The sequence below is a fragment of the Mollisia scopiformis genome (assembly GCF_001500285.1).
Source record: "Mollisia scopiformis unplaced genomic scaffold LY89scaffold_9, whole genome shotgun sequence".
Lineage (NCBI taxonomy): Eukaryota > Fungi > Ascomycota > Leotiomycetes > Helotiales > Mollisiaceae > Mollisia > Mollisia scopiformis.
In genome coordinates this window covers 1,063,794-1,077,289 of record NW_017263589.1, presented here as the reverse complement: position 1 = coordinate 1,077,289, position 13,496 = coordinate 1,063,794, and the positions used below count along the sequence as shown (strand labels likewise).

General features: G+C 48.5%; 2 protein-coding genes across 2 annotated transcripts; one reads left to right on the top strand and one right to left on the bottom strand.

Annotated features, from left to right (window-relative positions):
• Positions 1–21: 21 nt before the first annotated feature.
• Positions 22–8,762, bottom strand: LY89DRAFT_506342 (ankyrin). Its single transcript, XM_018208029.1, has 3 exons — positions 3,362–8,762; positions 2,510–3,238; positions 22–2,460 (listed from the first exon to the last, which is right to left on the bottom strand). The coding sequence occupies exons 1-3, from the start codon at positions 8,664–8,666 to the stop codon at positions 236–238; spliced, it is 8,259 nt and encodes a 2,752-aa protein (XP_018073216.1). The 5' UTR covers positions 8,667–8,762; the 3' UTR covers positions 22–235.
• Positions 8,763–9,452: 690 nt separating this feature from the next.
• Positions 9,453–13,468, top strand: LY89DRAFT_717380 (uncharacterized protein; the record flags this gene model as incomplete). Its single annotated transcript, XM_018218343.1, has 2 exons — positions 9,453–10,680; positions 10,806–13,468. 2 exons carry the CDS (start codon positions 9,453–9,455, stop codon positions 13,466–13,468), a joined length of 3,891 nt encoding a protein of 1,296 aa, XP_018073215.1.
• Positions 13,469–13,496: the final 28 nt, after the last annotated feature.

Genomic DNA, 13,496 nt, shown 5'->3' with positions numbered 1-13,496 from the left:
ACAAGTTAGAGTCGGTACTCTACACCAACAATGATTAAGGTCAAACTGATTCAGAATGTAGTAAGATTCTTGCAGTATTCATGGGCGATAGAGAGCCATAAGACGTCGAGTATATTCCAACCGATAAATGAGAAAATTGACAACCCTTCATGAAATTACAATGCAAGGCTTGCGCCCAAAGAAACTCCCAGAAATACCAATCACCGTGCAGTGATCAAACCTCAGTTCGCCATCACTAACTATCCTCCGATCCACCTAGCGCCCTATACTGGAGAGTGTCCCGCTGCTTAGCCCTGGCAGCATCAATCTGCGCCTGCTGTGTAACCATCGACCCTTGTACCCTCCTCGTATTCAAGTAATCCTGTCCTCTCATCTCCTCCATCTTAGCACCATGCAAGAACCCCTGTTTCCTCATCTCTAGATTCCCACTCCTCTGCTGATAATTGAGATCTATATCCCGAGACTGTGCTTGTTGCCCCAGTCTCATATTCCCACTCTGATATTGAAACTGGAGATTAAGCTGGTTCTTGTCCTGTAGAGTGCTATTTTGAATGCGTCCTTCCGAGTTGAGAGTTTGCAGCTTTTGGTAATCGTAGTTCTGTTGGAAGCCGAGGCGTTGTTGATCGGTTGCTTGTTGGTAGCCGAGTTTCTCGCGATTGGTCGCCTGGATAAAGTCCAATTGTGTGATGACTTTCTTTTGCAGGTTGTGACTCTGGATTTGTCCCATTCTTGTCTCGGTTTCAAGGAGATTATTTCGATCTTCTTGAGTGATCTGGTATCGGTCGTACAAGTTCTGGTTCTGGACTTGCCCCAGCCGACTCTCTGCAGCGATCTTGTGGCCTCGGTCTTGTTGCGTCATTTGGATCTTGTCTTGCATCGTCTCGGTCTCGATCTGACTCAATCCAGCTTGTGTGTCTAATTCAATCTTGCCTTGAGCACGTTGCGTGTTGATTGCGTTCTGGTTCCGAGCGAAAACTTGCTGATTCATGGTGTCCATGGTCTCGACTCGTTCTCTGTCCGTTTCTTTCTGATACTGCAGTTGAGCTTGTCTGTTTTGGTTCTCAACTTGCAGCTTGTTCTGCCTCGACGCATAATCGATATCTCCAAGGTCACGGTTGAGTTGTACTCGTCCAGTATTCATTTGATTGGCGAACTGGAGCTTTCGATCAAGCTCAGCACGTTCCGCGTTGCTCAACTTCTCCCGGTATTCAATCTCATCGCTCTGAAGTTCGCGTTTATACCCAAGCTCTTTCTCTATACCTCCGAGTCTGAGCTGTTGTTGCGCTTCGGAGATGTTGTACCGCATAGTTTGTTCCTCACCTAAGTAGTTTAGCTTGGTATCTTGAGTCTGAGTATAATGCTTCAATTCTGCAGTCCGACTCTGTTCTTGCATGCCGATTTTGTTCGCAAATTGTCCGGCTTCGATGTGGAGTTTCATTTGATTGGCAGCTGCCATCTCCCCGAGACGATAATCGAAGTTCTCCTCTTGGTGACGAAGCTCCATACCATGTTCTCTGTCGCGCAACTTCATAGACAGGAGGTGAGAATCGAGCACATGTGCTGATTGCTGCTGTCCTAGATTTTCTCTCTGTTCCATTACCATGAGATGTTGTCTCTGACTGAGTAGTTGTCGATTTGCCATTTCTTCATCTTGCCTTCTCAATTTTCGTTCGAAGTCTTCCTGCTCTTCTTCCAAGCGGCTTGATCGTATCCACTTCTTGTGATCCATATCCATGATTCGTTGAGGCATTCCGACGGCATCTCTTGGTTGACGCATACGTTCCTTGGCATAGTATCTGTCAACAGCACTAAAGTCTACAAGCCTTTCCAGTAGATCGTTGGCAACACTTTCCGCTTGTCGTATAATACCTTTCTTGATATACATAGTGGCCGAGTAAAAATGATCGCCTTCTTCGTAGATATTCTGCGGATCATTCAAGTCTTTCCATAGCAGTCCTTCAATCAAGGCTGTGACGACCGGACCAGGGTGTGCGTTTTCCATTGCCATGAAAATAGCAGTTCTTCCGCGAGATTTCCTCAACGGTTGGGCGTTGGCATTTGCTAGCTCGGTTAGAGTCCTTTGGAGGGCGACGGAGTCTTTGGAACCTCTGCAAGCATAGCAGAGTTCACACAGCGGACTGCGACCTCCGTGTTTTGCTGACGGAAAGTGGATATCGTGACCGGCTTTGATTAAAAGTTTGACAGCATCGGCATTGAGCTCCCTTGCGGCTTCGTGAAGACTGCCGTCATTGCGAGGTGGGTTCTTTTTGAGAATAGATTTCATGACTGAGATATCGCCATTGCATGAGGCATAGCACAGGGGTGTTCGGTCACGGACATCCTTTTGGTGGACACTCGCACCACGATCAATCAAGGTTGACACGACCGACATTCTTCCTTTGCCAGCAGCAAGCATCAATGCTGTCGCTCGAGATTCCTCTGATATGTAATTTATTTCCGCTAGTGCGAATCAGCATAGATGCAAAAACTAGATGCAATCTCAACTCACCGCCACATCCAAGCAGCACGCCTATCACTTCATCAGAACATTTCTTATCCAGAGACAAGAGCAAGGGCGTAAGTCTGTCAGTAATCGGGTCATCGTACTCGTTCTCGTAGAGATCCCAAACAATGGTTGCAGACAAGTCGGCGCCTAGATCACAGATTTCTTGTACTAAACGAGCAGAGGTCGGATAACTGTTGAGGCAATAGAAGATCAACGGAAGCCCAAGTTCGGAGTTGTTGTTAACATTCGGCCTTGCTTGTACAGCCTTGTTGTCGGTCACCGATTTGAACAAAGCCAAGACCGTTGCCTCGTCTAGACCATTGCTGAGTACCGCCTTCAAGGCCATGTAAAGAGAGTGAGAATCTGGGTTCTTCTCAAGCAACATTTCGAAGAGATCTTGTCTTGCATTTTGAGCGGCAACCTGAAGAGACTTCCCATCATCAAAATCGACATCTGCCCCATGGAAAAGAAGTAGCTGAAGAAGTTCCTGTGAAGCTAACCCGTCTATAACGTAAAAAAGAGCACTGACGAGGGCAGCATGCACACCTTCGTCAGCAGCCCCTCTCGAGAGGAGAAGTCCAACAAGATCAAAGTAGCTGCTGTCGAGCCATATAGTGCTGGAAGTGGTCATAGCATTGAATGCGGCAGTGAACGTCTGAGGATCGTTGACGACTTCGGAAAGGATATTGACGGCACTAGTGTTACCAGCCTGTGCAGCCAGCACGAGGGCGCCTATATTGGAGAAGATAGTTAGCCTTTAGGTAAAAGAACGAACACAGAACCAGAAGAGAGCGGTATAGAAACCGATGTATGGCAACGGCGAAAAGACGTTATTTGTGTCGTCTATACACTCACCATCTGTTGAGTCTCCACTGGCTCCCATACTCACGAGGATATTCAGAATCTCGAGTGCATCCGTATTTGATACCCATGAGTCACCAGATTCCCGAGTCGACAATAGAGCGCCAAGTGCCAGAGAGACACAGACGTTCTCCCTGTCAACATTATGAGCTAGAACGTTAATTAGATCAAGCCGGAATAGCCTCGCGCTGTTGATAAAGGCTTCATTTACAGAATCTCCCCGAGAACCTTTTTCGGCGAGAATCTGTACAATCTCCGTCCCTTGTTCCGATGTCCATTGCTGCCCATTACCAGTAGCTGTTGCAAATGCTTCAGTACATACTTTCTGGTCTGCATTACGCGAAAGCAGTTGCACAGCAGCAACATTCAGTTCTTCGGCAGCAGCTACTAAGGCGACACCTATGACATCGCTGGCAATATCTTCAGTGTAAAGAAATTTGAGAACCTCGAGATAATTGGGCGAAGACCAAGCCTCGTTAGAAGCTGCTCTGCGAAATGCATGGCTGTGAACATCCGAATTACTGATGTGAGGGTGGAGAAGTGTAACAGCGGGGAGGTCGAGAGCTGCGCATGCAGACAGGTATGCTTTGTGAACCGGATCCCCACTCGCGCCATGCTGTAGCAAAAAATGAATGACATCCAAGGACCGTCGCCACTCTTGTGTATTTTCAATGGCTGCTGCAAAAGCCTTAGTGTATATTTCAGAACGATCGATTTTGGGAGCTAGAAGCTCTAAAGATGTCAAGTGGAGTGCTTGAGCACCCTTTGTCAACGCAAGCTCAACTGCATCGCCTTCCACGCCTGATTCAAGAAGTAGCTCAATGAGGTGGAGCTGGGAAAGCCACTTAGAGTCTGTTTTCACAGCTCGATTGAGAGCCTCGTTGAAGACTGCAGTATCTGATACATAGGGTTCTAGGAGCTTGACAGCGTCAAAGTAGAGATACTGGCTCGCCTGAACGAAGGCTTTGTTGATGTTACCCTCTGAAGGGTCTCTTTGTAGCAAGTATTCTGCAATTCGTAGGCCTTCTGGGCACAGCCAACCTTTCTCAAGCTCTGTCATTGATGTGAATGCGGCTTCTACCACGGAGAAAAGGTGGTCTGTGCCAAGGACATTGTGCAAGGCATCTATGTCGAGCGCTGCTGCTGCCTTGGACGCCGAGGCTTCAATCATTTTGGTTGAGGCTCCCTTTTCGATGAGAAATTGGATGATACGATTCCCCTCAAGAGTACGCCACAAAGTCTCGTCGAGCAAAAGTGCTCGGAGTACATTGTCCGTCACTTGACGGAAACGTGGTGACCCAGACAACACCTTGAGACCTTCAATATCTAGAATTTTTGCAAATTCAATTGCAGCAATTTCAAGGTTCTCAGTGGAAACCCCTTGCTTAACCAAGGTAGACGCAATGGTAAGCTGTTCTGAAGAGAGCCGTCCTGATTTGCTTCTGGTCAGAGCTTTGAAGGCTGCTGGGATCACTATTCCTGCCGCAGGACTCTTCAACAAAACATCCAGAGCATCATGTTTCAGTGTCTCGGCTGCGTGTGCTGCTGCTTGCTCAACCGCATGTCCCTTTGCCCCGTATTCAAGCAGAAAGTCGACAACATGCAATCCCTGTGTCGAAGTCCATCTCGCGTTGTCAGACACAACAGAACCGAAACTTAGCTCAACTGCTTTGCCCATATCATCGCATGCTGGCAAAAGTATATGAAGTGCAGCCAGACTCAATGCTTCCGAAGCTGCCTCGATGAGCTTGTTTATCACCCTGGGAGAAACACCTTTACCAAGCAGGTAATCGACAAACTCTAAGCCTTTGGTGGAGAGCCATGTGTTGTCCGCAAGGGGAATAGCATCAAGTGCGCAATCGTATAAATATTCGGAGTTATCCAATGGGGATAATGCCTTCACAACAGCGAGGTCAAACGAAGAACCGGCGAGACGAGCGACAACTTCTGTATCTTCATCACCTAACCCACTTTCCAGCAGGTAGAAGAGAATATTGCGACTTTCTGCATAGTTTAGTGGTTTCGGATGTTCCATCAAGCCTTGAAACGCGGCATGAATGACGATGTGCGTTTGGGTCATTCCAATTATCAGTTTTGAAGTGGCCAGATTATGTGCCTTCGCAGCCGTCTTTGCTGCATTTGCCACAGAAACGTTAGAGGCGCCCTTGCTGATCAAAAGATCTACAGCAGCCATGCCTTCCCTTGATACCAGAAGCTTCCCGTTCTGGGCAAGTATGTCTAAGGCTTGTGAAAATGGACTTGTCGAAGTGACAAATGCCATGTACTCGTTCATTCCCTTGACGTCGGCTGTGGATGCGGCGTGGACGAAAGCACTGTCGACCATGGGGCCGTCAAGCCCTTGTTTGAGAAGAAACTGAATGATCTCGAGTCTGTTTCCGCTGGTAGCATTACCAGCCTCCTTAGTGTTCTGCACGAGGCCAAACGCAGAGAGAGCCACAGAGCGGTCGGAAATGTACGGGTATAGAGCGGTGATCCATTCGAGCTCCAAAGTCCGGGCGGCATGCAAAAAGAACTTGTCGATAACATTTCCTCTTGCTCCATTCTGCAGAAGATATTGTGTCATTGAAAGTCTATCCCGGTCAAAAGATGGATGGTCGACCACCAGAAGCTGTTGCAGGGCATCGGAGAATACACTGTCAGATGTCAAGTGCTTCTCAAAGATGGATGCAAAGTGCAGGTTGCATGCCTTAACTCCAGAAATGAAGGACCCATCGGCCCAAGTACCCTTGCCGCAATGATTGACGAGCATTTTCACCATAGGTAGACTTTCACCATCCGGACTCTGCCAATCCTTTCGAGAACTGAGAACAGCTTTCAGTGGCAAGAGAATGCTGTTTTTGTCACCAATGGACGGTAGGAGCATCTCCACAACTGGGAGATCGAGATTCAGCGAAGGAGGTACCAAGTTCTCCCCAAAAGAGCTGTGTAATATTGCACCGGCTCCAACGATCAGATGGACAGTCGGGACATCGTAAGGATCTTCTCGAAGAACTTGCGGTAGGGCAGCATCGAGAGAAGCTCTCTCCAACCCAGCACCAATAATTGTTTCAAGCATCGCATGCCGCTCGTCGTGTCTCAGCGCTAGAGCTTCCACGAATCCATACTTAAGAGAGGTCTTAGATGTCTCCCCTTCTAGTAGCGCCGCCAAAGTCTGCGTATCTGACCGTTTGATGCAAGCTTGTAGCGGGGCTCCTAGAGCAACATTCGGCGAGCCTCCCCACCGTAGGAAGAGTCTGGTCAGACTCAGCGCTATCTCGTTCGAAGAGCACTTGGTGGCATCGACGAGAAGGTCATCGACAGGAGTAGCGCCTTTTGCTGCAGCATGGAATACCTCGTATATATTTTGCATGTAGGGGAGACTGTATGGCAAAGGTCCATCACCGCTTTCAGCCAGTGCGAATAGCTTTCGGGTTTGTTTCCATACAGACGCGAAGGTCAGGAATTGGGGTGTCTTCTGTGCGAGCATCGCTTCCAATAGATCGAGTCTCTCCAGTTGTACGGCTTTGACAAGTGCTTTGCCCTCAGAATGATCGAGAGAAGCACCCTTAAGCAGGACCTTGACCTTTTTAAGAGACTGAGGTGTTCTGTCGATCGCAGAGAACAGTTCCTGATCAACGCTCGGGCCTGACGCTCCTGCATCCAGCAATGTCGACCAGATCTCCAGCTTTGCCGGATTATCATCGCCCAAGCTAGAACTGGTATGTACCACAGCCAAGTTGAGGATTTTCTTCGCAGGTTTGGTACCTGCCAATGTACCAACAATTGCGGGACTCGCTGCTTCAATTGCGAGCATAAGGGCGGCTCCATCAGAGTAGTTAACCTTTGCACCAGCTGTTGTAATAAGTAAATCGATCAGGGTCACGATGTGCGAATCCTCTATCTGCTCGGGAGCACAGCAGCGCACGAGCATCTGAGACGTATAATCGCCAGAGATGCCCAATGTGAGTAGCTCCGAGAGGACTTTGTGAGTTTCTTCTGGGTCCTCGGAATATCCCCTGACGAGCTGCAAATGCACACCGGTGCTAGCATAGTCCGAAAATGATCGATTGTGGCTTGAACGTAGCACATCCAACGCCAGTGGAAACTTCCCAGTTTCAACGGCGTATTGAAACAGCTTAGGTGCTGGAAATGTACTGTGGCGAAAAGCGAGGCATTCGGTCAAGATAGATGTGATGTCTTGATCATGCGCGGCAATGAACGGCACCAAAGTCTTGCTCGTCCGAGAGCCGGATGCTCCAGCATAGAGAAGGACTTTCAAGAACGGCTTTTGGGCTTCCCGACTCCAAGAGCTTATCATTCCAGTAGCGTCGTCGAGATTGCTTGAAGAAATTGGTTTCTTCGTCATGGTGACGATTGCGAGTGTCAAATCGTATCTTTGCATCGAAACAGAATTCTTCAACGCAGAGGATTGCCCATAGTTTCCATTTGCTCCTCTCAAAAGAAGCATAGAGGTATTCCTCAGGGAGCCATTAGCAGCAGCTTTGACCAACCCTTGGTTTAAGAACTCGGAGTTCTTGAGCAGAGGTGATAGCAATACAATTTCGACCAACTCCTCCGATCCTGATCCAGTCAAGTCCAGAATTCGATCCTGACAGAGTTCAGGATTTGCTCCAAACTCCAGGAGAGATTTGATGCGTTCAATATCATCAGGACGATCTTTCAACATCCCAGCTAGCGAAGCATCGAGAAATCTCTGTGATACTCGATTGAGAAACAGTCGCCAGACATCAATTGAATGAGAGTGTTCGGCTTGCGTGAACAAGTAGTCCAGAGTTGGTATAGCATGTCCCTTCTTGTCTGTTGTGAATGGACTGCTCGAATTTCCCGCGTTCGCTCCAGCAGTTTCTGCCAGCTGAATCAATCCTTCGATTAGCAGTACCGACTTTTTACCCACGATCGCCTTGTCCAATGCCAACAGAACCTCTTCCTTGGCGAAGCCTTTAGATGACTTGCCAATGAATGCTCTCTTCGGTCGTAGTGACATCAGAAACTCTTCAGCCCCTGACTTATCACTGGGGTTGGAAGGGGCCGCTCTTTGGTTTGGAAGGGATAGCAGAGACCGTGGAAGGGTCAGTGGGACTCCAGCACCTACAGCCATCTCGGATAGCTGGTCTTGAAATTCGGATCGCGGAGTCTCTGCTGCGTATAAACTGCTCACCGTACTCATAGTCGTACTTCTCGCGAGACTCGATTGGCCCCGCTGGCCTGAACTCGTCGTAGAGATTGAGGCCATTCTGCTGAATCCGGCAGGAGGCCGTTCCTGCCGTGGAGAGGCCATGCTCGTGAGATCAAATTTGACCCAACACGACTACATGTGAGGCTCTGCTATGCCAAGATATGAGGTTTGCCGTTCGCTGCCAGTCCAAGTAAGTACTACGCGGGACGTACAACATTCCCTTTGAGAAGTGCGGTCTGGTGAGGGTAGATTTAAAAATTAAGCATCAAACCAAATGAGAGAAGGAACGTGAGGTTCAGGCTCGGCTGCCCAGTGGGCTTGAAGATTTGAGCCTCTCCACCCGAGCTCCAGCCGTGCTGTATTTGGGGGTGGTGCAGGAACACCACGCCCGGCTGCTGAAGGTAGACCAAGTGGTGGTCTTTGTGCTGCAAGCCTGCAGTATGGAAATGGGCGGTACAGGCATGTCGAGCCTCATTCAGGATGCAACCAGACAAATTGATACACCGATAGCCGTCTTGCCGCAATGGACTCGCATGAGTCCTGGCGAATAACGCGCAGAAAAAGGCGCCTCCATTGTGCCTTCAGAGCAGGTGATAACAATCCAGCCCGCGATTCGCCTGGTCGCTCTTCTGTGGCTTCGAGAATGCGACGTCGTTCACATTGGTGCTCCAGGGTTGGAAAAAGCAGTGAAACGTGGAGAGGGCGTTCGTGATAACGACACCCATTTTCTAAACTCGCACCCAGCCTTCTACCCCTGAAGGGAATCCTTCAGCTAACCTAATTAGGCTCCCCATGTGAGGATAATTATTTGCATATAATTGTACAGCCTCACAGCAGACTTTCAGAAAAGCGAAGGCACATCCGATTAAGATCAACGAGAATGTAATTATGGATACGGAGGTTCCAGGAAGTGCCGAGTTCGTGGTCTCTCGACTCACCATTCGAGGCAGACTTTGTCCTCACAACCCGAAACTTGCTTCAAGCACAAGCTCAGGTGTACCGTCTTGCTTAGGCTTCTTCTACCGGAAAAGCAATTTGATTCTCCTCCTCAAGACATCTTGTCTATGCAAAACTTGTTACAATACTGCAGTTCCAAACGGATACAATGCATACTGCACGCCTAGCGAACAATTTGCATCTCGAGATCCGCCCGGTATGGACAGTGGTGTTCAATGGTGGCAGTTCAGACCGGTTGGACTCGAGATTTATGGACTATCAGATTTGATCAGGCTACCGCTGTCAACCTCTTCCGATGACCATCAAGCGTTGGAGTTGTTTGCAAAACAATACAGGCCTTTCTATATGACTCTATTCCACACTTTGGGAAAGTATGTACCGAAAGGCTTGATAGACCGAGACGTCAACATTGCATCTAGTCAAAAGAATGTCCCTGGAGAGCCAGGTTTAGGAACTACAAGACAAGACAAGCCCGCGACCAGCGAACCTGCCGATTGGTACTCGACACGACCCACCACTGTTGGAGGCTCAAAGCCGTCAAGTAATCCAAACCTTAGCAGTAACACAAACCGGCCCCCGAATCTTGTCTCTCTAGCCTCAGGAGTAAGATCGAATCAACAGGTGCAAAGCTCAAGCTCAGTACCGGCATATGTAGGTCGCTCTTCAGAACAAAATGACGTGAGACTGGCTTCGGAGATGGCAGCAAAACCCCCTCAATCCTTCTATATCGTGAACCAACGGCCATTACCAGATCGCACTCAGTTAACTGCCATGAAGCCAAAGGTATCTTCTACAAATATCCCAGGGAGGTTTCCGACACCTGCTTCTCTGAAGTCTCCTAGTCAGGCCGCACCCACAAATGAGCGGAAAGACCTTCAAGCACCAAATCATTTTAGCGGGAATCCAGCTTCATCTTCAGGGGCAGGTCCTATGAGTAGATTTCCACCTTATACCCCTCTCCCTCAGATGGAATTGCTTAGTGCCGAGCCAAACCTGAATTCAAAGACTTCAGGAAGTGGCGTGGAGATATCTCTCCTGAAGCGAGGATCTGGCAGCATAAACCAACCAAAACAGTCACGAGCGGCGGCGACTACTCAAGGAGCACAAATCTCAAGTCAGATGCCAAACTTGGCCTCCAAAGGGTCAGGAATGATTCGAGGTCTGCAACTCAACGCCGGTGTCCCATCAACCTCAAACGTCCAAAGGAATATACCTTCTCAACCAATTGCTAGCTCAACAATTCGAGGTCCCTCAAACTCCCTGAGGGGTAGAACATTAACACAGTACCCACTTTCAACCCCCAAAAGACCCCACGAAACGACGGACTTTTCAGCATGAACGATTTCCGACCTTCCATCTCTACGACAAGTAGCAACACCCTCAAACAACCAACGAATCGCGAACGTCTTATACCACAGAATGCTCGCCTCCAAGCCCAAGTGCCGTTTCGTGGTTCTCAAAGGGACATGCTGGCAAGATCAAGTATGCTTCGCACTGCACCGGATCTAGCACGTATATCAGGGATGGGAAGCAGGTTGGATACAAGACCAAACGTTGTACCATCATCTCTGGGACGAACATTCAGAGGTGTGCCTCACAGCCGTTTTGATGGTACGCAGGGTTCTACTCGCAGCTTTCCACATCCAAAGCCGCACTACGAGCCTGGCCACGGCCACAAGGACCGTTCAAATAACGAGTCCCAAGAAAGAGATGAAGAGACGAGAGAATTGAAAGACGAGCTCAGAAGTCTGGAAGAAGATATAGAGCTGAAGGAAGATGTGGCGAAATTGAACAAAGACATCGACGAGCTCGATGAAGCTTTGGAACTGCGCTCTGAGCAAGGCCATGCCGCCGAAGACCTCGTTGACTTTCCTGGTGATCTTCCTGGTCGCCTTGAAGAGCCTCTGATTAGCTTCGATACACCTGACCATCCTCTAGTCGAAAATTCAGATAATTTGTCTCGTGACAATCCTGATGAATTTTCCACAGACAGCTTTAAGATGCGACCCTTCGATGAAAATGATGAGTCTTCCATTGACAAATCGGAGTCTCTTCAGGACCCCAAGGACTCTCTTAAATCCACAGTCAATACAACCACGACTGACAACCGATCGAGACGGCTCGATGAAGACTCACCGGATATTAACGACGAAGCTCGACGTCATGAGGGAGACAATACCAGCAGAGATGTTGCAGATTTGGCTATGGGTGTACTTGGAGGAGCGCTGCTGGGAGACTTTCTAAATGAAGAGAAAGAACTTGAAGACCCTCTTCTCAGAGATTCTACAGACAAGCAAGATTTGTTTAACGATCGGATTCTTGATCATGGCGAAGACCCACTCCAGGAGCAGTCTGGGGCTGAACAAGACGACGACGATCCATTGCCACCCAGAGACCTAAGCCAAGACGGACTTTACGATATAGGTGATGGGTTGGAGGTGAATGGAAATGGTGGTACGAATCTTGTACATCCAAACGATGAGGAAGAAGAAGAATCCCAGGCCACGATCTTCCCTCAACACTGTGAAGATGATGATGCGTTGACTGGGAACAGTGGCATATTTAGCAGTGATGAGCCTGCTTTCTCCGGCTTTGGGGAGGATGAGAATGGTGATTTGGGTGAGACAGAGAGAGGGTGGGAATTTGATCAGCACGAACACGAGAATGCTGCATTATCATCAGAAATGGATCATCTATTCGAAGAAAGGGACAGTGAAACAGTATTCGATGATCAGAATATTGTCTTTCCTGAGCCTGATCTGGGAACGGAAGACCGTGATCTGAATGAAGGAAATGAGTTTCACAACATCTTTCGTGACACTGCGGGGCAAAATGAGTACGAGAACGAGGCAAGAGAGTGCGAAGGTCTGGGTGATACTTTTGACGAGGATGAGGGACAGGAAGGACATGAAAAGGACTTCGGTATTTTCGACGGCCATGACGGACTGGCGGACGACCAACTGGATCCCGACAATGCTTTCAATAAGAACGACGAGGACCAGGACCAGGCCCAGATGGATGCTTTCATGGACCCCGATACAGATCTTCAATTGGAGGACGAGATTGATCATTCTCAAAATCCAATCGAGGACGAAGCAGCGTTTGGCTTTGGACTTGATCAGATTGACGCCGAGGACGAAAATTTGGACGACCTCATTGAGCCAGATGATGAGAACAATTCAGTAGATCTAGAAAATCCTTTCGCTATCGATAATGAGGATGATTTGGAAGGGGACTCGCCTAGATTCCAGTCTGATGATGGCGAGCTTGGAGACAAAGACAACAATCTGGAATGTTTAGATGAGATTGGCGATGGGAACACTTTCTTGGACCTCGACGATGGATTTGAAAGGGATAAAGAAGGTGAAACCTTTGATTTCGACCCAGAGACTGAAGATCCCTTAGCCGGCCACGAATGTGACGATGGAATATTTGACAATGAGCTAAAGCCAGAAAGTTATGATGACCCAACAGCGAACCATGATTTTGATGGCGATATGGAGGAGAGAGGGTACGAGAGTGACCCCACAATCGGCGATCCTTTGTCAGACAAATTTGAAGACCGCACGGACAATGACGATCTCACTTACAACAAAGACATCTATGGAGCCATGGAGGAGAACGATCTTGGTCTCGAGCCAAACAACGACTTTAGCAACGACTTTGAAAATCCATTAGGAAACGATGAATTATATGAAGAGAATAGCCTGGATACGAATGATGACTTTGACGGCCTATTACCATCCGATAATTTGCAAAACGATGTGGGAGATGCATCAGCAGAGACGTACAACGACTTTGACGGCGCAGGAATGGATTTCTATGACGGAGGTCAACTTGAAGATTATGGAGGAGATGCTGAATTTGCTGGCACGGGTGTGGATTACGATGAAGGAGAGAATGCGGGTTATGGTGGGGGTTATGTGGAGGGTGAGGTTTATGAATGAATAGCGCTTCTTCAATGTATGACTCTTA